The sequence below is a fragment of the Oncorhynchus clarkii genome, chromosome 27 (genome assembly GCF_045791955.1).
Source record: "Oncorhynchus clarkii lewisi isolate Uvic-CL-2024 chromosome 27, UVic_Ocla_1.0, whole genome shotgun sequence".
NCBI classification, from domain to species: Eukaryota; Metazoa; Chordata; class Actinopteri; order Salmoniformes; family Salmonidae; genus Oncorhynchus; species Oncorhynchus clarkii.
Genome location: NC_092173.1, coordinates 259,901 through 277,758, shown reverse-complemented (window position 1 = coordinate 277,758; position 17,858 = coordinate 259,901). Strand labels below are relative to the sequence as shown.

General features: G+C 42.3%; 1 protein-coding gene across 2 annotated transcripts in view; it reads left to right on the top strand.

Annotated features, from left to right (window-relative positions):
- LOC139386324 (protein furry homolog) overlaps positions 1-17,858 on the top strand; it is a 190,223-nt gene that overhangs the window by 122,492 nt on the left and 49,873 nt on the right. For both annotated transcript variants that reach the window (XR_011629033.1, XM_071131847.1), the window contains exons 47-49: positions 8,958-9,055; positions 9,297-9,467; positions 9,808-9,948. Coding sequence is in view for 1 of the 2 variants with exons in the window: in XM_071131847.1 (XP_070987948.1) it covers positions 8,958-9,055; positions 9,297-9,467; positions 9,808-9,948 (410 nt within the window). In the remaining variant the exon portion in view is untranslated. The remainder of the gene's footprint in view (positions 1-8,957; positions 9,056-9,296; positions 9,468-9,807; positions 9,949-17,858) is intronic.

The window sequence follows — 17,858 nt, the reverse complement described above, 5'->3', positions numbered from 1 at the left end:
CCTGTTTTAGGTCAGTTAGGATCACCGCTTTATTTTAAGAATGTGAAATGTCAGAATAATATTAGAGAGAATGATTTATTTCAGCTTTTATTTTTCATCACATTTCCAGTGGGTCAGAAGTTTACATACACTCAATTAGAATTTGGTAGCATTGCCTTAAACAATTTAAACTTGGGTCAAACGTTTCAGGTAGCCTTCCACAAGCTTCCCACAATAAGTTGGGTGAATTTTGGCCCATTCCTCCTGACAGAGCTGGTGTAACTGAGTCAGGTTTGTAGGCCTCCTTGCTGTGACCGACCGGCTCAAATCGATCTTATGGAGCAAAATTTGAAATGGTGTTTTTTACATTGGATAAAAGTAGAGACTCAGAGCTACAAAATGGTATATCATACACTACAGTTGAGGAACATAGGGAAAGTAATTTTGCTTTGAACTTGTTAACTCACTTTTGAGTGTTTTTGTACTAATGGAGAGCCCTTCTTTGTCTACAGCCATTCAGCATTGTTGTCTTTAAGGGTTGATCCGAGCGTTCTGTACAAACAACAGCAGTCAAGCACCCAAGCTAACTTGCTAGCTACAGTACCAGTCAGAAGTTTGGACACACCTACTCATTCTAGGGTTTTTCATTATTTTTTATATTTTCTACATTGTAAAATAATAGTAAAGACATCAAAACTATGAAATAACACATGGAATCATGAATATATAATATTTTATATTTGAGATTCTTCAAAGTAGCCACCCTTTGCCTTGATGACAGCTTTGCACACTCTTGGCATTCTCTCAACCAGCTTCATGAGGTAGTCACCGGGAATGCATGTCAATTAACAGGTGTGCCTGTTAATTGAATTTCTTTCCACCTTATTGCATTTGAGCCAATCAGGTGTGTTGTGACAAGGTAGGGGTGGTATACAGAAGGTAGCCCTATTTGGTTAAAGACCAAGTCCATATTATGGCAAGAACAGCTCAAGTAATTACATCATTACTTTAAGACATGAAGGTCAGTTAATGCGTAAAATTTCAATAACTTTCAATGTTTCTTCTAGTGCAGTCACAAAAACCATCAAGCGCTATGATGAAACTGGCTCTCATGTGGACCGCCACAGGAAAGGAAGACCCAGAGTTACCTCTGCTGTAGAGGATAAGTTCATAAGAGTCACCAGCTTCAGAAATTTCATCTCAACATCAACTGTTCAGCTTCTCAACATCAACTGTTCTGAGGAGACTGCGTGAATCAGGCCTTCATGGTCGAATTGCTGCAAAGAAACCACTACTAAAGGACGGACACCAATAATAAGAAGAGACTTGCTTGGTCCAAGAAACATCAGCAATGGACATTAGACTGGTGGACATTTGTCCTTTGGTCTGATGAGTCCAAATTTGAGATTTTTGGTTCCAACCGCCGTGTCTTTGTGAGACGCAGAGTAGGTGAACGGATGATCTCTGCATGTGTGGTTACCACCGTGTAGCACGGAGGAGGAGTGATGGTGCTTTGCTGCTGACACTGTCAGTGATTTATTTAGAATTCAAGGCACACTTAACCAGCATGGCTACCACAGCATTCTGCAGTGATACACCATCCCATCTGGTTTCCTCTTAGTGGGACTATAATTTGTTTTTAAACAGGACAATGACCCAACACACCTCCAAGAAGGAGAGTGATTGAGTGCTACTTCAGATGACCTGGCCTCCACAATCCAGCCAGCCTCCACCCAATTGAGAAGGTTTGGGATGTTGGATCACAGAGTGAAGGAAAAGTGGGTAACAAGTGTGACAGCCCCTCTCTGCTCTGTCTACTGGGTTTTGCTGTGCTTACTGCAGGAGATCGGTGGGCGGAGTAGGAGAGGTGGGAAGGTCATCAGTGCTGATGCGGCATACCTGTGAAAGCTCAGCTGTGGCATAAGGCCACTGTTTCCCCTCATTCAGCAAGAGATTCCTCTCTCCATATATACCTTTGGTTGTTTCATCGTGGCTTTGGCAGTTGACACCTAATTAACTGACCTTCATGCCTCATCTGATTATTGTTGTGAGTGTTTATTTCTGGAATAAATTCATTTTGTTATTTCTTTACTCAATGTGTGGTTTGCCATCGTTTGTTAGTCTTGAGCCAGGTTGTAACACAAGTGCTCAGCATTTGTGGCCACTCCTTCAAGATTGTTGGAAAAGCATTCCAATTGAAGCTGGGTGAGAGAATGCCAAGACTGTGTAAAGCTGTCATCAAGGCAAAGGGTGGCTACTCTAAAATGTAAAATACATGTTGCTTTGTTTAACACTATTGGTTACTACAGTGCATGATTCCAAAAGTGTTATTTCATAGTTTGTCTTCACAATTTTTTTACAATTTAGAAAATATTAAAAATAAAGAAACCTTTAATGAGTAGGTGTGTCCAAACTTTTGACTGGTACTGTACTTCCAGACACACATGACAGAACAGCTCACAGAACATTACTCGCCCTAGCAGAGCTCGTTAGGCTGTTATGTCATCCAGAGCGTTTGTGAATTCAACTGTGCTGTCAGATTGTCTGTTCGTAAATTCAGAGTGTTTTGCTCTCGGAGCGTTCAGAGCTCACACTGGACACTCTGACCGATAAGAAGGGTTGATCGTAGGGTTGGTCGTTCGTAAATGAATCAGTTATTCTGGGCTCTGGCACACTCAAATGACATGTATTTTGTGAAGACATGTAGCTAGTTAGCTATCTAGGTAAACAATGAATCATAATCCTGTTATAGGATTTTATGAATAATGATTAAATAATGTATACATTTGATGCAGGATTGTAACTAACATAATTCTACCCTGTCTAACAAAGAACGTTTCTACATAGGCAAAGAGGAAGTGTTAACAGACAAATTGTGACAGACAACTTGTGACCACTGTGAAACCAAAAACAAGAAGAAAGTCTCCCCACCCAAGGCGGGGAGAAACCGTTAGGCTTGCAGTAGATTATGCAATTTGTGGTAGCATATGATAAGCAATATGTGTGTGTTGGAATGAACTTTTGAAGCAGCTTTGTCCTTGTCGGAGAGGAGGAGGACGCTATGTGTGATATATAAACTAAAGTACATGTGATTATGTTCAGAGCTCTCGGGAATAAACGCTATTGATTAATTTTGAGACTGATCTTTGTCTATTTTATGCAAAAAAGAACCTTACAAATTCTTAGAACCAGACAAAGTGTTTTGCTTTGTTATAATTGAATTGGTTTGTTAGAGGAATTAAACTCCTCTAAGAAATCCCAACTCATGACGTTTCTACCCTGCATGACGTTTCTACCCTGCATGAATCTGCAGGTTCAATGTTAGCTATATAACATTAGGCTATAACTAGTCAAGAAAATGGCTCTGAGATATGAATTATAAGGTCATACACATAACTTTAGCTAGCGAGCCAGCCAGATAACATTATCTAGCTAACAGTACACAAACTTGAAATGAAACCACTTTCTGTTAAAATTAGAAACGTGTAAAATCTGAAAATGTTGCTAGCTAGACTATCTTACGGCATCTGACAGGATGCACATCGATGGGCTAGTCTCCTGTCAGATGCCGTGGTTGCCCTTAGTTTTAAGATGTAATCCGGAGACAGATGTAAAATATATGGGCTCCCGAGTGGCGCAGTGGTCTAAGACACTGCTTCTCAGTGCAAGAGGCATCACTGCAGTACCTGGTTCAAATCCGGGCTGCATCTGGCCATGATTGGGAGTCCCATGGAGTGGCGCACAACTGGCCCAGCGTTGTCCAGCGTTGTCCAGGGTAGGCCGTCATTGTAAATAAGAATTTGTTCTTAATTGACTTGCCAAGTTAAATAAAGGTTAAATAAAAAATATACAAAATGAACAGGTATTCAGTTTCACTACGTGATAAAAAAAAAATTAAAGACCCGTTAGACAGGATTACCGACACATCGACCAGCTCAAATAGACAGAAGCGTGCTATATGGCAGATCAATCCAAACTCATCTCTCGGCATGTCCATGCACAAAAAAGTTTATATTCAAACGGCTCTCCTGTGAAGTACTGACCCGCAACATAAGCCTAGTTTCCTGAAATGGGTGACATGTTTTTATTAAAGTTTTCCAAAATGTATATCAATGTAAGTACAGAGACTTACCATATCCCAACCACCCTTCACACATCCAACCCCTCCCTACCTGTCCATCCTACCTCATTCCACAAAATAAAATGATCAATAGAAGTGGAGATAACGTTACAGAAGTTTGCATCAGACAGGAGAAGAGAATTGAATCTCCAACAGAGAGGAGTATGAGTTTGTCGAGGGCTAAAGGTCCATGGTCAGAAATTACAATGGGAAATATTCAGAAGAGGTGACATTTGGAAGTAAATTATGATCAATAAAGAAATAATCAATACGACAAAAATAATGGTGTACATGTGAAAAGAAAGAATACTCTCTTGCCTGGGGATTCTGAAATCTCCAGGGATCTGTACACCCATTCTGAACCATAAAATATGAGAAGGACTTTGACATAGCAGAAGGAGACATATTTCTGGGTTTGGAGCGGTCTGAAGCCTGGCTAATAACACAATTCAGATCCCCGCCAATTATCAAAAGATGGGTGTTCAGAGAAGGGATTTTCCCCAGCAACCCATTTAACATTCAGCATATATATTGACCAGTACTGCAAGAGTTTGCCAAATGGTGCCAATTATTATTAAATGTCTCCCATTACTTTGTGAAATTTATTATTTTACTAACCAAAATTGCAACCCCTCTGGCTATGGAGTTAAAGTCTGAATGGAAAACCTGCCTAAACCTGGAGTTTTGTAGCCCTGAGTGATCTTTAATGAGCAAATGGGTCTCTTGCAGAAATACCCCATCTGCTTTTAGCTTTTTCAAAGGGGAGAAAACCTCTTGACAGAATTATTCATTGTTTTAGTATTCCAAGATAACTTTATAGTATTATGCCTACCTATTCACCATCTAAAATATTGAAAGGAAAAAAGATAAAGATAAAATAGAGAACTGATGAAAAATGCAACAAAGTGTATGTATATATATATATATATATATATATATATATATATATACATTTTATCAAAAGAAAAGAAACAAAACATTTTACATACAATACATTTTTTATCAAAAGAAAAGAAACAAAAAAGGTCCCCCATCACCTCCCCTTTCACCCAAACCCAAAGTCTCCTTCCTCAGCGAATTGAATGCTTTGATGCATATGAATAAACAGAAAACCTTCCTATCCTAACACGGAGAGGCTCCGTAGCACAAGCAGTGAAATAGATTTGAAAAGGCATTCACAAAACGGAAAAGTAGGTCAACAGATGGCGTCGACAGATAGGGCAGCTGTGCTTCTAGCTGCTAGGCAACTTTGCAGTATTTGTGTGTTATTGTGTAAGTTAACTTTACATTATTATCCCAGAAATGTCTTTGTGTTATTACATACAGCCAGGAAGAACTTTTGGATATCAGAGCGGCGGTAACTCACCAGCATTACGACCAGGAATACGACTTTCCCGAATCGGATCCTTTGTTCATACTCCCCAGAGCAATTGAACTTAACCCAGAGGCTGATCCAAAAAAACGCCGGAGTAGAGGAGGTATTCGGAGTGGACTTTTAGTCCGACTCATGAGGCACGCACACCACCCACCGCTTCCTGGTATATTACTCACTAATGTTCAGTCTCTGGATAATAAAGTTGACAAGCTCAGGGTTGTAACATACTCTTTTTCACGGAAACATGGCTCTCTCGGGATAAACTGTATGAGTCCGTACAGCCAGTTGGGTTCTCAGTTCATTGCGCAGACAGGAATAAATATCTCTCCCGGAAGAAGCAGGGGTTTTCATGATTGACCACTCATGGTGTGATTGTGATAACATACAGGAACTCAAGTCCTTTTGTTCACCCGACCTAGAATACCTCACAATCAAATGCCAACCGTATTACCTCCCAAGAGAATTATCTTCGGTTATAGTCACTGCCGTGTATATTCCCCCTCAAGCCGATACCACGACGGCCCTCAAGGAACTTCACTGGACTTTATGCAAACTTGAAACCACATATCCTGAGGCCGCATTTATTGTAGCTGGGAATTTAAACAAAGCAAATTTGAGGAAAATGCTACCGAAGTTCTATCAACACATTGACTGTAGTACTCGCGCTGCTAAAAACACTCGACCACTGCTACTCCAACGTCCGGGATGCCTACAAGGCTCTCCCCCGCCCTCCTTTAGGCTAATCTGATCACAACTCCATTTTGCTCCTCCTTTCCTATCGGCAGAAACTCAAACAGGAAGTACCCATGCTAAGGACTATTCAACGCTGGTCTGACCAATCGGAATCCACACTTCAAGATTGTTTTGATCACGCGGACTGGGACATGTTCTGGGCGGCCTCCGATAATAACATTGACGAATACACGGATACTACGGTGACTGAGTTTATCAGGAAGTGTATAGGAGATGTTGTACCCACTGTGACTATTAAACCTACTCTAACCAGAAACCGTGGATAGATGGCAGCAGTGCGCAAAATTTAATGCGCGAACCACCGCATTTAACCATGGCAAGGTGACTGGGAGTATGGCCGAATACAAACAGTGTAGTTATTCCATCCGTATGCCAATCAAACAGGCAAAACGTCAGTATAGAGACAAAGTGGAGACGCTATTCAACGGCTCAGACATAAGACGTATGTGGCAGGGTCTATAGACAATCACGGACTATAAAGGGAAAACCAGACATGTTGCGGACACCGACGTCTTGCTTCCAGACAAGCTAAACACCTTCTTCGCCCGCTACCAAGGGACTGTGGACTCTCCTTTCTCCATGGCCGACATGAGTAAGCCATTTAAGCGTGTTAACCCTCGCAAGGCTGCCGGACTAGACGGCATCCCTAGCCGCGTCCTCAGAGCATGCGGAGACCAGCTGGCTGGAGTGTTTATGGACATTTTCAATCTCTCCCTATCCCAGTCTGCTGTCCCCACATGCTTCAAGATTTCCACCATTGTTCCTGTACCCAAGAAAACAAAGGTAACTGACTATTGCCCCGTAGCACTCACTTCTGTCATCATGAATTGCTTTGAGAGACTAGTCAAGGATCATATCACCTCCACCCTACCTGTCGCCCTAGACCAACTCTAATTTGCATACTGCCCCAATAGATCCACAGACGATGCAATCGCCATCATACTGCACACTGCCCTATCCCATCTGGACAAGAGGAATACCTATGTAAGAACGCTCTTCATTGACTATAGCTAAGCATTCAACGCCGTAGTACCCTCCAAGCTCATCATTAAGCTTGTGGACCTGGGTCTGAACCCCGCCCTGTGCAACTGGTTCCTGGACGTCCTGACGGGCCGCCACCAGGTGGTGAAGGTAGGAAACAACACGTGCACTTCGCTGATCCTCAACACTGGGGCCCCACAAGGGTGTGTGCTCAGCCCCCTCCTGTACTCCCTGTTCACCCAACTCAATCATCAAGTTTTAAGTCGACACAACAGTAGTAGGCCTGATTACCAACAATGTTGTGACAGCCTACAGGGAGAAGGTCAGGTCCCTGGGAGTGTGGTGCCAGGAACATAACCTCTCACTCAATGTCAACAAAACAAGTGTCTGTACATGTATGAATGATTAATGGGGCGTAGTAAAGGGGCCAAAAGTCCTTCAGTAAGTATCTAGATGAGAAAACTAAAAAAGGAAAGCTCTGCAAAAGCCTGGAATTGTAGCCATGCATTACTTCGCTAGCCATCTAGCCAAATAAAAAAGACCTCCCAAACGTGTAGCTTAAATAACAACCACACAAGACAGTAGTCGTCATTTTTTATCAGAGTTCAATGGTGTTTCTGCAGAGTAGCAACAGGGGGAAAAAAGCCTTGCTGTAAAAATCAAAACATCTCTTCGACTTGGAAGGTAGACTAGACTAGGCTATGCATGCTACCTGGCAAAAGAGTAGGTCATAGATCCAATATATCAGAAGTGACTGTTGAACCAACGCTTGGTATCCGAGTGGGAGTCAAACTTTAGCCTTCCCTCCGGTATGTTGAACGTGGAGACGAGCAGGGGAGCAGAGTGAGAATTTAACTTTCTTCTGATAAAGGTTGCGTTTCACATCGAGGAATTTAGCTCTCTTCTTGGTGACACTCGAGCTGAGGTCAGGAAAGATGAACACCTTGCATCCACAGAAGTGTAGCTGGTCTCTGCCCTGCCTCTGGAGGATGTGCTCCTTGTCACAGTAGTAGTGAAAACAGACGATAAACACTCTAGGCTTGGAGTTGTCATCTCCGCCAGCCGGGGCTATGACCCCCAGCACCTTCTGGTTATCGTAGCTCAGACGGGCGACCGTTTTCTCAAGGGCTTACTATGTGTTTATGGTAGTCACACAAGTCATGTTCAAAGCCGTCAAGTCAGCGGCCTTGTTCATCCACAGCAGCTCGGACACCATCCAGGACAGCGGTGAAGGGGGTCAGAGTAGCATCGATGGCAGTTTTGAGCTGAGTGGCAATGGTAGCTGTAATTTCCGAGATCAGAACCGTACGGAGGTTCTGAAGATCTGTGTGGAGTGTGAACGCATGAGGCTCTGTAACAGTTGGACTGGAGTCGGCACCATTATCATTCAGGTTTGCCATCGAGGTTCAAATGTTAGTGACAGGTCTTCTGCTCCTCAGATCGTGTGACATTTGAATCAAAAATATAACTTACCAATTCATCACTCGAATGTGATATGTAAGAAAGTGAAATGCAAAGTACAAATTTGGCTAAATTAACTAATGCGTAGGAGCCTCGTCCACGAGCGTCTTCTTCGTTCACATGCTCAGCCGCGTCAGTTGGTTCTTTGTGTCTGTCTCTCATTTTATGCCGTCACTGTAGCACTTTGATTTTCTTTCAATAAAAAGCGAGTTATAAATGAAATATTGTTATTAATGATTATTTATAATTTTTGAGTGAAATGGAAGCCCTATTTCTCTTGTTCCCCAGGTTTTCCTCTGAACGTTCTCTGTCTGCTGCCACATCTGGTCCAGAACTTCGACGGCCCATCCCAGTTCTGTAAAGACGTGGCGCAGAGAATAGCTCAGGTTAGTCTCCTCGTCAACTTTCCAGTCAATGTGCGTTATTTAATCGATAAACGAGGATTTTACACATGCAAAATGAGGTGAAATAGGTCCATTTTCTCCAGAAATTAAGTCAATGTAAAGTATATAAATGTACTCTTGGTCATTTTGAAATCGAATTCATGTCAATCTAATTCATTATTTATGATTCATTGCCAATATGTACCGTAAATATTTAGTATTTGATTTCTGCTTGGATGGCCAGGTATGCTTAGAGGAGAAGAATTTGAAACTGTCCAACTTGGCCCATGTGATGACCCTGTACAAAACACACTCGTATACCCGGAACTGCTTCTCCTGGGTCAATGTCGTCTGTCGCTATCTCCACGAGGCCTTCTCCGAGATCACCCTCAACATGGTCACTTACATGGCCGAGGTCTGTATGGCTGTTCTATGGATAACCATACTCCTCTTAAGCCTGATTCACACTATAGGGCCAAACCAATCCAGTTCAAGACGAACTGTACAGGGCTGGCCTGGTTTGGTATCTACCTTAGTTGCTGGAACAGTGCAAGAAAGGACAATGTGAGAAGAAAATATCTGAGCCAGTATAGTGCTGTTCAGGTCAGCCCTATAGTGTGAATTATCCTTAAGAGTTTCTGATACATAAATTAAGTTTCTCCTCGAATGATATGGATGGATTAAATCGATCAATGTAGGGCTATCCATCCATTTCAGACTGTGTCAATAACTGTGAGTGTGTTCTGATTGGCCAGTTGTTGGAGAAGGGTCTACCCAGCATGCAGCAGACCTTGCTCCAGATCATCTACAGCCTGCTGAGTCACATGGACCTGTCAGTCATTCAGGCCAAGCCATTCAATATGGAGGTCCTCAAGACCATCGAGAAGTTTGTCCAGGTGAGAGGAACATGACGTTGTTATTAGTGAAATAATATGTTTTGAAGTTGAGGACTTTTCCCCCTCCTGACTGACGGGCCATTTCAAGATGTCTAAAGCCTCTGCTGACCTTGTGGTTAGCCAAGCTGACAGCAGCTAGCTCGCATAGCTTGGAGATAGGCTAGCCAGCTGCAGCTATCTAGCTGATATTTCTCTGTCAAATCCATTATGGAAGATACTGTAGCAAGAGCCAGTGTCTGGATTTAGTTTCATGACGCAATCGTTCTACAACATCTTGCTATGAAAGTAGCTTGCAACTTAGTTTCAAATGTTCATCATGTGTTAAAACATGTTACTATGAAAACGGTATCAACTGCGACTTGAATGCCTGCTCTTAAGTCAGCTCTGCTGTTTTACATCACAATATACTACATATAACTGGCTAGTTGTGTCTAGTCTCGTCTCTCCTTAAGTCGGCTGTTAGATCCTTGACGGAACTACTGATGTCCCTACAGGTGTAGGCTAACGTAAACTAACTCACTCTTGTTACATCGCCTCAGTCCGTACAATTGACCTTATTTTAGCGCCCAAAAAACGTAATACTCCCAGATCGACTGTAATGTCAATACCATTGTAAAGCACAATTTCTCCCCTTTCCAAAAAAATAATTGACGAGACCTCCACGAGGCTCGTTTCTGCATGATTCAAGAAGGCAATGAGCTCCGTCGAGTCTATTTAAAAATGGCGGGTGGGGAAGCAAACTAATGTGTGATAGTGAGAAAGAGAGGAGTTGTGTGGGAAAATTGCTTTTTTTCACTTGATCTGTCCAACTTATCACCTTATCGCCTCCTAAATGTAAATAAAACACTATAAAGAGTTTATATAATGTGTCATGAATTTGGTTTTTAGAGCGGTGCTAAAGTGATCTTCAGAAGTAAACATTGGCTTTTGATGGTCGCTTGCGGTGACAACGCAAGAAATGACTAGGTATCCCCCCTTACCCCCGTCACTGTCCATTTCCTGTTTTTAAATGATGAGAGAAGTTCTACACCTGGTGGAGAGAGATTGCAAGACAGAAATAGTTGCTTTACGCGTGCTGTACGTTACGGCATGAAACGTCACGATGTAACGTATGGTCCGTTTTTTCAACTTTTCTCCAATACTATAAAGCCATTACCATGTTGATCAACGCTTGAATAGAAACGTAATTCACACCCCAGACTTTTATGTCGCTACAGTCCCATTAGTTTTCTTTGCAGCCTCGTTTGAATGTCGCGGTTGCGCACATTTGTACGGAATGGGGTGAGTTTACGTTACATGTGGACATTGCACAAACATTGCCCAGATTTAATGTAGATACATTTATCTACAAAAAATGTATGGGTGTGTTTGTGTTACCAAGACAAATCATTTTATGCTCTAAATATCATATTGATGCGCTTACAAAGACAGTATGCCTACACATACCTAGCAAATACAAATAAGTTGTGTATAGAGTACAACTAGAATGGCATTCTATTTGTCTATTTGGCCAAATCTAAGGATTTGGCTGTCTAACCACATACTGACATGCACAGCTCTCTGGGTGAGGTTCTTCCATCTATGTAATGTATTACAGGTTATGGACAATGTAGTCAGGTGGCAGGACAAGTGGAGTGCATGACAATCCTGGATATGACAGAGTTTGCCTCAACCCATGGGTCCATCAGGCAGAGTTTAATAACTACAGGCAAATACCCCATAATGTTTTTAAACATTTGTATAAATTAATTTTTAAAATGACAAGCTAAAATGTCTTGAGTCAATATGTATTCAACCCCTTTGTTATGGTAAGCCTAAATATGTTTAGGAGTAAAATTATGCTTAACATAATACTTATATATATATTTTTTTGCCAAAATGACATACCCAAGTCTAACTGCCTGTAGCTCAGGACCTGAAGCAAGGATATACATATTCTTGATACCATTTGAAAGGAAACACTTTTTGTGGAAATGTTAAATGAATGCGGAGAATATAACGCGTTAGATCTGGTGAAGGATAATACAAAGAAAAAAACACGTGTTTTTTTGTATTTCTTTTGCACCATCATCTTTGAAATGCAAGAGAAAGGCCATAATGTATTATTCCAGCCCAGCGTCAATTTAGATTTTGGCAACTATTTTTAGACTGATCCAATTGCATTACTTCTCAAAATGTTATCAAGGCTGCCCAAATGTGCCTAATTGGTTTATTAATACATTTAATACATAACTGTGCACTCCCCTCAAACAATAGCATGGTATTATTTCACTGTAATAACTACTATAAATTGAACAGTGCAGTTAGATTAACAATAATTTAAGCTTTCTGCCAATATCAGACCTCGCTTCGAGTCCTTAGGAAACTTTGTAGTATTTCATTTTTTAATGTATTATTTCATACATTGTTACCCCAGGAAATCTTAAGTCTTATTACATACAGCCGGGAAGAACTATTGGATTTAAGAGCGATGTCAATTTACCAACATTACGACCAGGAATAAGACTTTCCCGAAGCGGATCCTCTGTTTGGACCACCACCCAGGACAATGGATCTAATCCCAGAAGTCGACCCAAAACAATGACGCCGCAGGTGGAGCGACCTCCTGGTCAAGCTTCGTAGACGCGCAAATCGCCCACTGCTCCCAAGTATACGTCTCGCCAACGTTCATTCTCTTGACAACAAGGCAGACGAAATTCAAGCAAGGTTTGCCTTCCAGAGAGACATCAGAGATTGTAGCCATGTTTCCGTGAAACAGAGAATGTTCTCTCGGGATATGTTGTTGGAATTGGTTCAGCCACCGGGCTTCTCCATGCATCGTGCCGACAGAGATAAACACCTCTCTGGGAAGAGGTGCATGCTTCATGATTAACGACTCATGGTGTAATCATAACAACATACAGGAACTCAAGTCCTTCTGCTCTCCCAACCTAGAATTCCTTACAATCAAATGCCGGCCATATTACCTCCCAAGAGAATTCACATCAGTTATCGTCACAGCTGTGTACATTCCCCCACAAGCAGACACCACAACGGCTCTCAAGAAACTTCACTGGACTCGATGTAAACTGGAAACCATATATCCTGAGGGTGCATTTATTGTAGCTGGGGATTTTAACAAAGCAAATTTGAGAACAAGGCTACCTAAATTCTATCAACATATTGATTGTGTTACTTGCGGGGTAATACACTCGATCACTGCTATTCTAACTTCCACGATGCATACAGTGCCTTGCGAAAGTATTCGGCCCCATTGAACTTTGCGACCTTTTGCCACATTTCAGGCTTCAAACATAAAGATATAAAACTGTATTTTATACAGTTATTGGCATTACAATTTAGAAAATATAGCTGCAAGCATAAATTTACATGGCTCTATTCACAGGGTAACAGAAAGGACACACGATCAGTTGGATAACAAAGCACTCGATCTATAGGAACTATCTTGCTTAAAGGGCAATCAGTGAAAGCATTAGAGTATTTGTCTCTCAATACCACAAGGATGACCCAAGTGAAGTGTAATCTAGTCCTGTAATGTTGGTCCTTTTAATGCAGTATTCATTCTTAAAAATCCTTAAGAGTCTATTGACGCACCTGTGCTTCAATCTAAGTAACAGTCAAACAAATCCCCATCTAAATCCGTCAGTTTAAGATTGGGCTGCGTCTCAATCCACCACATCCACATACAGTGCCTTGCGAAAGTATTCGGCCCCCTTGAACTTTGCGACCTTTTGCCACATTTCAGGCTTCAAACATAAAGATATAAAACTGTATTTTTTTGTGAAGAATCAACAACAAGTGGGACACAATCATGAAGTGGATGACATTTATTGGATATTTCAAACTTTTTTTACAAATCAAAAACTGAAAAATTGCACGTGCAAAATTATTCAGCCCCCTTAAGTTAATACTTTGTAGCACCACCTTTTGCTGCGATTACAGCTGTAAGTCGCTTGGGGTATGTCTCTATCAGTTTTGCACATCGAGAGACTGACATTTTTTCCCATTCCTCCTTGCAAAACAGCTCGAGCTCAGTGAGGTTGGATGGAGAGCATTTGTGAACAGCAGTTTTCAGTTCTTTCCACAGATTCTCGATTGGATTCAGGTCTGGACTTTGACTTGGCCATTCTAACACCTGGATATGTTTATTTTTGAACCATTCCATTGTAGATTTTGCTTTATGTTTTGGATCATTGTCTTGTTGGAAGACAAATCTCCGTCCCAGTCTCAGGTCTTTTGCAGACTCCATCAGGTTTTCTTCCAGAATGGTCCTGTATTTGGCTCCATCCATCTTCCCATCAATTTTAACCATCTTCCCTGTCCCTGCTGAAGAAAAGCAGGCCCAAACCATGATGCTGCCACCACCATGTTTGACAGTGGGGATGGTGTGTTCAGCTGTGTTGCTTTTACGCCAAACATAACGTTTTGCGTTGTTGCCAAAAAGTTCAATTTTGGTTACATCTGACCAGAGCACCTTCTTCCACATGTTTGGTGTGGCTTGTGGCAAACTTTAAACTACACTTTTTATGAATATCTTTAAGAAATGGCTTTCTTCTTGCCACTCTTCCATAAAGGCCAGATTTGTGCAATATACGACTGATTGTCTCCCACCTCAGCTGTAGATCTCTGCAGTTCATCCAGAGTGATCATGGGCCTCTTGGCTGCATCTCTGATCAGTCTTCTCCTTGTATGAGCTGAAAGTTTAGAGGGACGGCCAGGTCTTGGTAGATTTGCAGTGGTCTGATACTCCTTCCATTTCAATATTATCGCTTGCAGAGTGCTCCTTGGGATGTTTAAAGCTTGGGAAATCTTTTTGTATCCAAATCCGGCTTTAAACTTCTTCACAACAGTATCTCGGACCTGCCTGGTGTGTTCCTTGTTCTTCATGATGCTCTCTGCGCTTTTAACGGACCTCTGAGACTATCACAGTGCAGGTGCATTTATACGGAGACTTGATTACACACAGGTGGATTGTATTTATCATCACTAGTCATTTAGGTCAACATTGGATCATTCAGAGATCCTCACTGAACTTCTGGAGAGAGTTTGCTGCACTGAAAGTAAAGGGGCTGAATAATTTTGCACGCCCAATTTTTCAGTTTTTGATTTGTTAAAAAAGTTTGAAATATTAAATAAATGTCATCCACTTCATGATTGTGTCCTACTTGTTGTTGATTCTTCACAAAAAAAAATACAGTTTTATATCTTTATGTTTGAAGCCTGAAATGTGGCAAAAGGTCGCAAAGTTCAAGGGGGCCGAATACTTTCGAAAGGCACTGTACAAAGCCCTCCCCCTCCCTCCCTTCGGCAAATCCGACCACAACGCCATCTTGCTCCTACCGTCTTATAGGAAGAAACTCAAACAGGATGTACCAGTGACGAGAATCATTCAACGCTGGTCTGACCAATCGGAAGCCACGCTTCAAGATTGTTTTGATCACACGGACTGGGATATGTTCCGGTCAGCCTCAGAGAACAACCTCTCACTCAACGTCAACAAAACAAAGGAGATGATTGTGGACTTCAGGAGGCTGAAGAAATTTGGCTTGGCACCCAAAACCCTGGCAAACTTTTACAGATGCACAATCGAGAGCATCCTGTATCGCAGCCTGGTACGGCAACTGCTCCGCCCTCAACCGCAAAGCTCTCCAGAGGGTGGTGCGGTCTGCACAACACATCACCGGGGGCAAACTACCTGTCCTCCATGATACCTACAGCACCCAATGTCACAGGAAGACCAAAAAGACCGTCAAGGACATCAACCACCCGAGCCACTGCCTGTTCACACTGCTACCATCCAGAAGTCGAGGTCAATATATGTGCATCAAAACTGGGACCGAGAGACTGGAAAAACAGCTTCTATCTCAAGGCCATCAGACTGCTAAACAGCAATAACTAACTCAAGAGGCTGCTGCCTACATTCAGACCTAATCACTAGCCACTTTAATAAATGAATCACTAGTCACTTTAAACAATGCCACTTTAATAATGTTTACATATCTGACATTACTCATATCATATGTATATACTGTTCTTTATACCATCTATTGCACCTTGCCTATGCCACTCGGACATTGCTCATCCATATATTTATATGTACATATTGTCATTCACCCCTTTAGATTTGTGTGTATTAGGTAGTTGTTGGGGAATTGTTGGATTACTTGTTAGATACTACTGCACTGTCGGAACTAGAAGCACAAGCATTTCTCTCCCCTCGCATTAACATCTAGAAGTTAGAAACCAATGTACACAGGCATTTAGAAAAGCCAAGGCTAGCTTTTTCAAGCAGAAATTTGCGTCTTGCAACCCAAACTCAAAAAAGTTCAGGGACATTGTGAAGTCCATGGAGAATAAGAACACCTCCTCCCAGCTGCCCACTGCATTGAGGATAGGAAACACTGTCACCACCGATAAATCCACTATAATTGAGAATTTCAATAAGCATTTTTCTACGGCTGGCCATGTTTTCCGCCTGGCTACCCTACCCCGGTCAACAGCACTGCACCCCCCACAGCAACTCGCCCAAGCCTTCCCCATTTCTCCTTCTCCCAAATCCATTCAGCTGATCTTCTGAAAGAGCTGCCAAATCTGAACCCCTACAAATCAGCCGGGCTAGACAATCTGGACCCTTTCTTTCTAAAAATGATCTGCCGAAATTATTGCAACCCCTATTACTAGCCTGTTCAACCTCTCTTTTGTGTCATCTGAGATTCCCAAAGATTGGAAAGCAGCTGCGGTCATCCCCCTCTTCAAAGGGGGGAGACACTCTTGACCCAAACTGCTACAGACCTATATCTATCCTACCCTGCCTTTCTAAGGTCTTTGAAAGCCAAGTCAACAAACAGATCACCGACCATTTCAAATCCCACCATACCTTCTCCGCTATGCAATCTGGTTTCAGAGCTGGTCATGGGTGCACCTCAGCCACGCTCAAGGTCCTAAACGATATCTTAACCGCCATCGATAAGAGACAATACTGTGCAGCCGTATTCATTGATCTGGCCAAGGCTTTCGACTCTGTCAATCACCACATCCTCATCGGCAGACTCGATAGCCTTGGTTTCTCAAACGATTGCCTCTCCTGGTTCACCAACTACTTTTCTGATAGAGTTCAGTGTGTCAAATCGGAGGGCCTGTTGTCCGGGCCTCTGGCAGTCTCTATGGGAGTGCCTCAGGGTTCAATTCTTGGACCGACTCTCTTCTCTGTAGCTACCTACCGATCCTCGACTTCGGCGATGTCATTTACAAAATAGCCTCCAATACCCTACTCAATAAATTGGATGCAGTCTATCACAGTGCCATCCATTTTGTCACCAAAGCCCCACCACTGCAACCTGTACGCTCTTGTTGGCTGGCCCTCGCTTCATACTCGTCGCCAAACCCACTGGCTCCAGGTCATCTACAAGACCCTGCTAGGTAGTCCCCCCCTTTTCTCAGCTCGCTGGTCACCATAGCATCTCCCACCTGTAGCACACGCTCCAGCAGGTATATCTCTCCGGTCACCCCCAAAACCAATTCTTCCTTTGGCCGCCTCTCCTTCCAGTTCTCTGCTGCCAATGACTGGAACGAACTACAAAAATCTCAAACTGGAAACACTTATATCCCTCACTAGCTTTAAGCACCAGCTGTCAGAGCAGCTCACAGATTACTGCACCTGTACATAGCCCATCTATAATTTAGCCCAAACAACTACCTCTCCCCCTACTGAATTTATTTATTTAGCTCCTTTGCACCCCATTATTTCTATCTCTACTTTGCACATTCTTCCACTGCAAATCTACCATTCCAGTGTTTTACTTGCTATATTGTATTTACTTCGCCACCATGGCCTTTTTTGCCTTTACCTCCCTTATCTCACCTCATTTGCTCACATTGTATATAGACGTATTTTTCTACTGTATTATTGA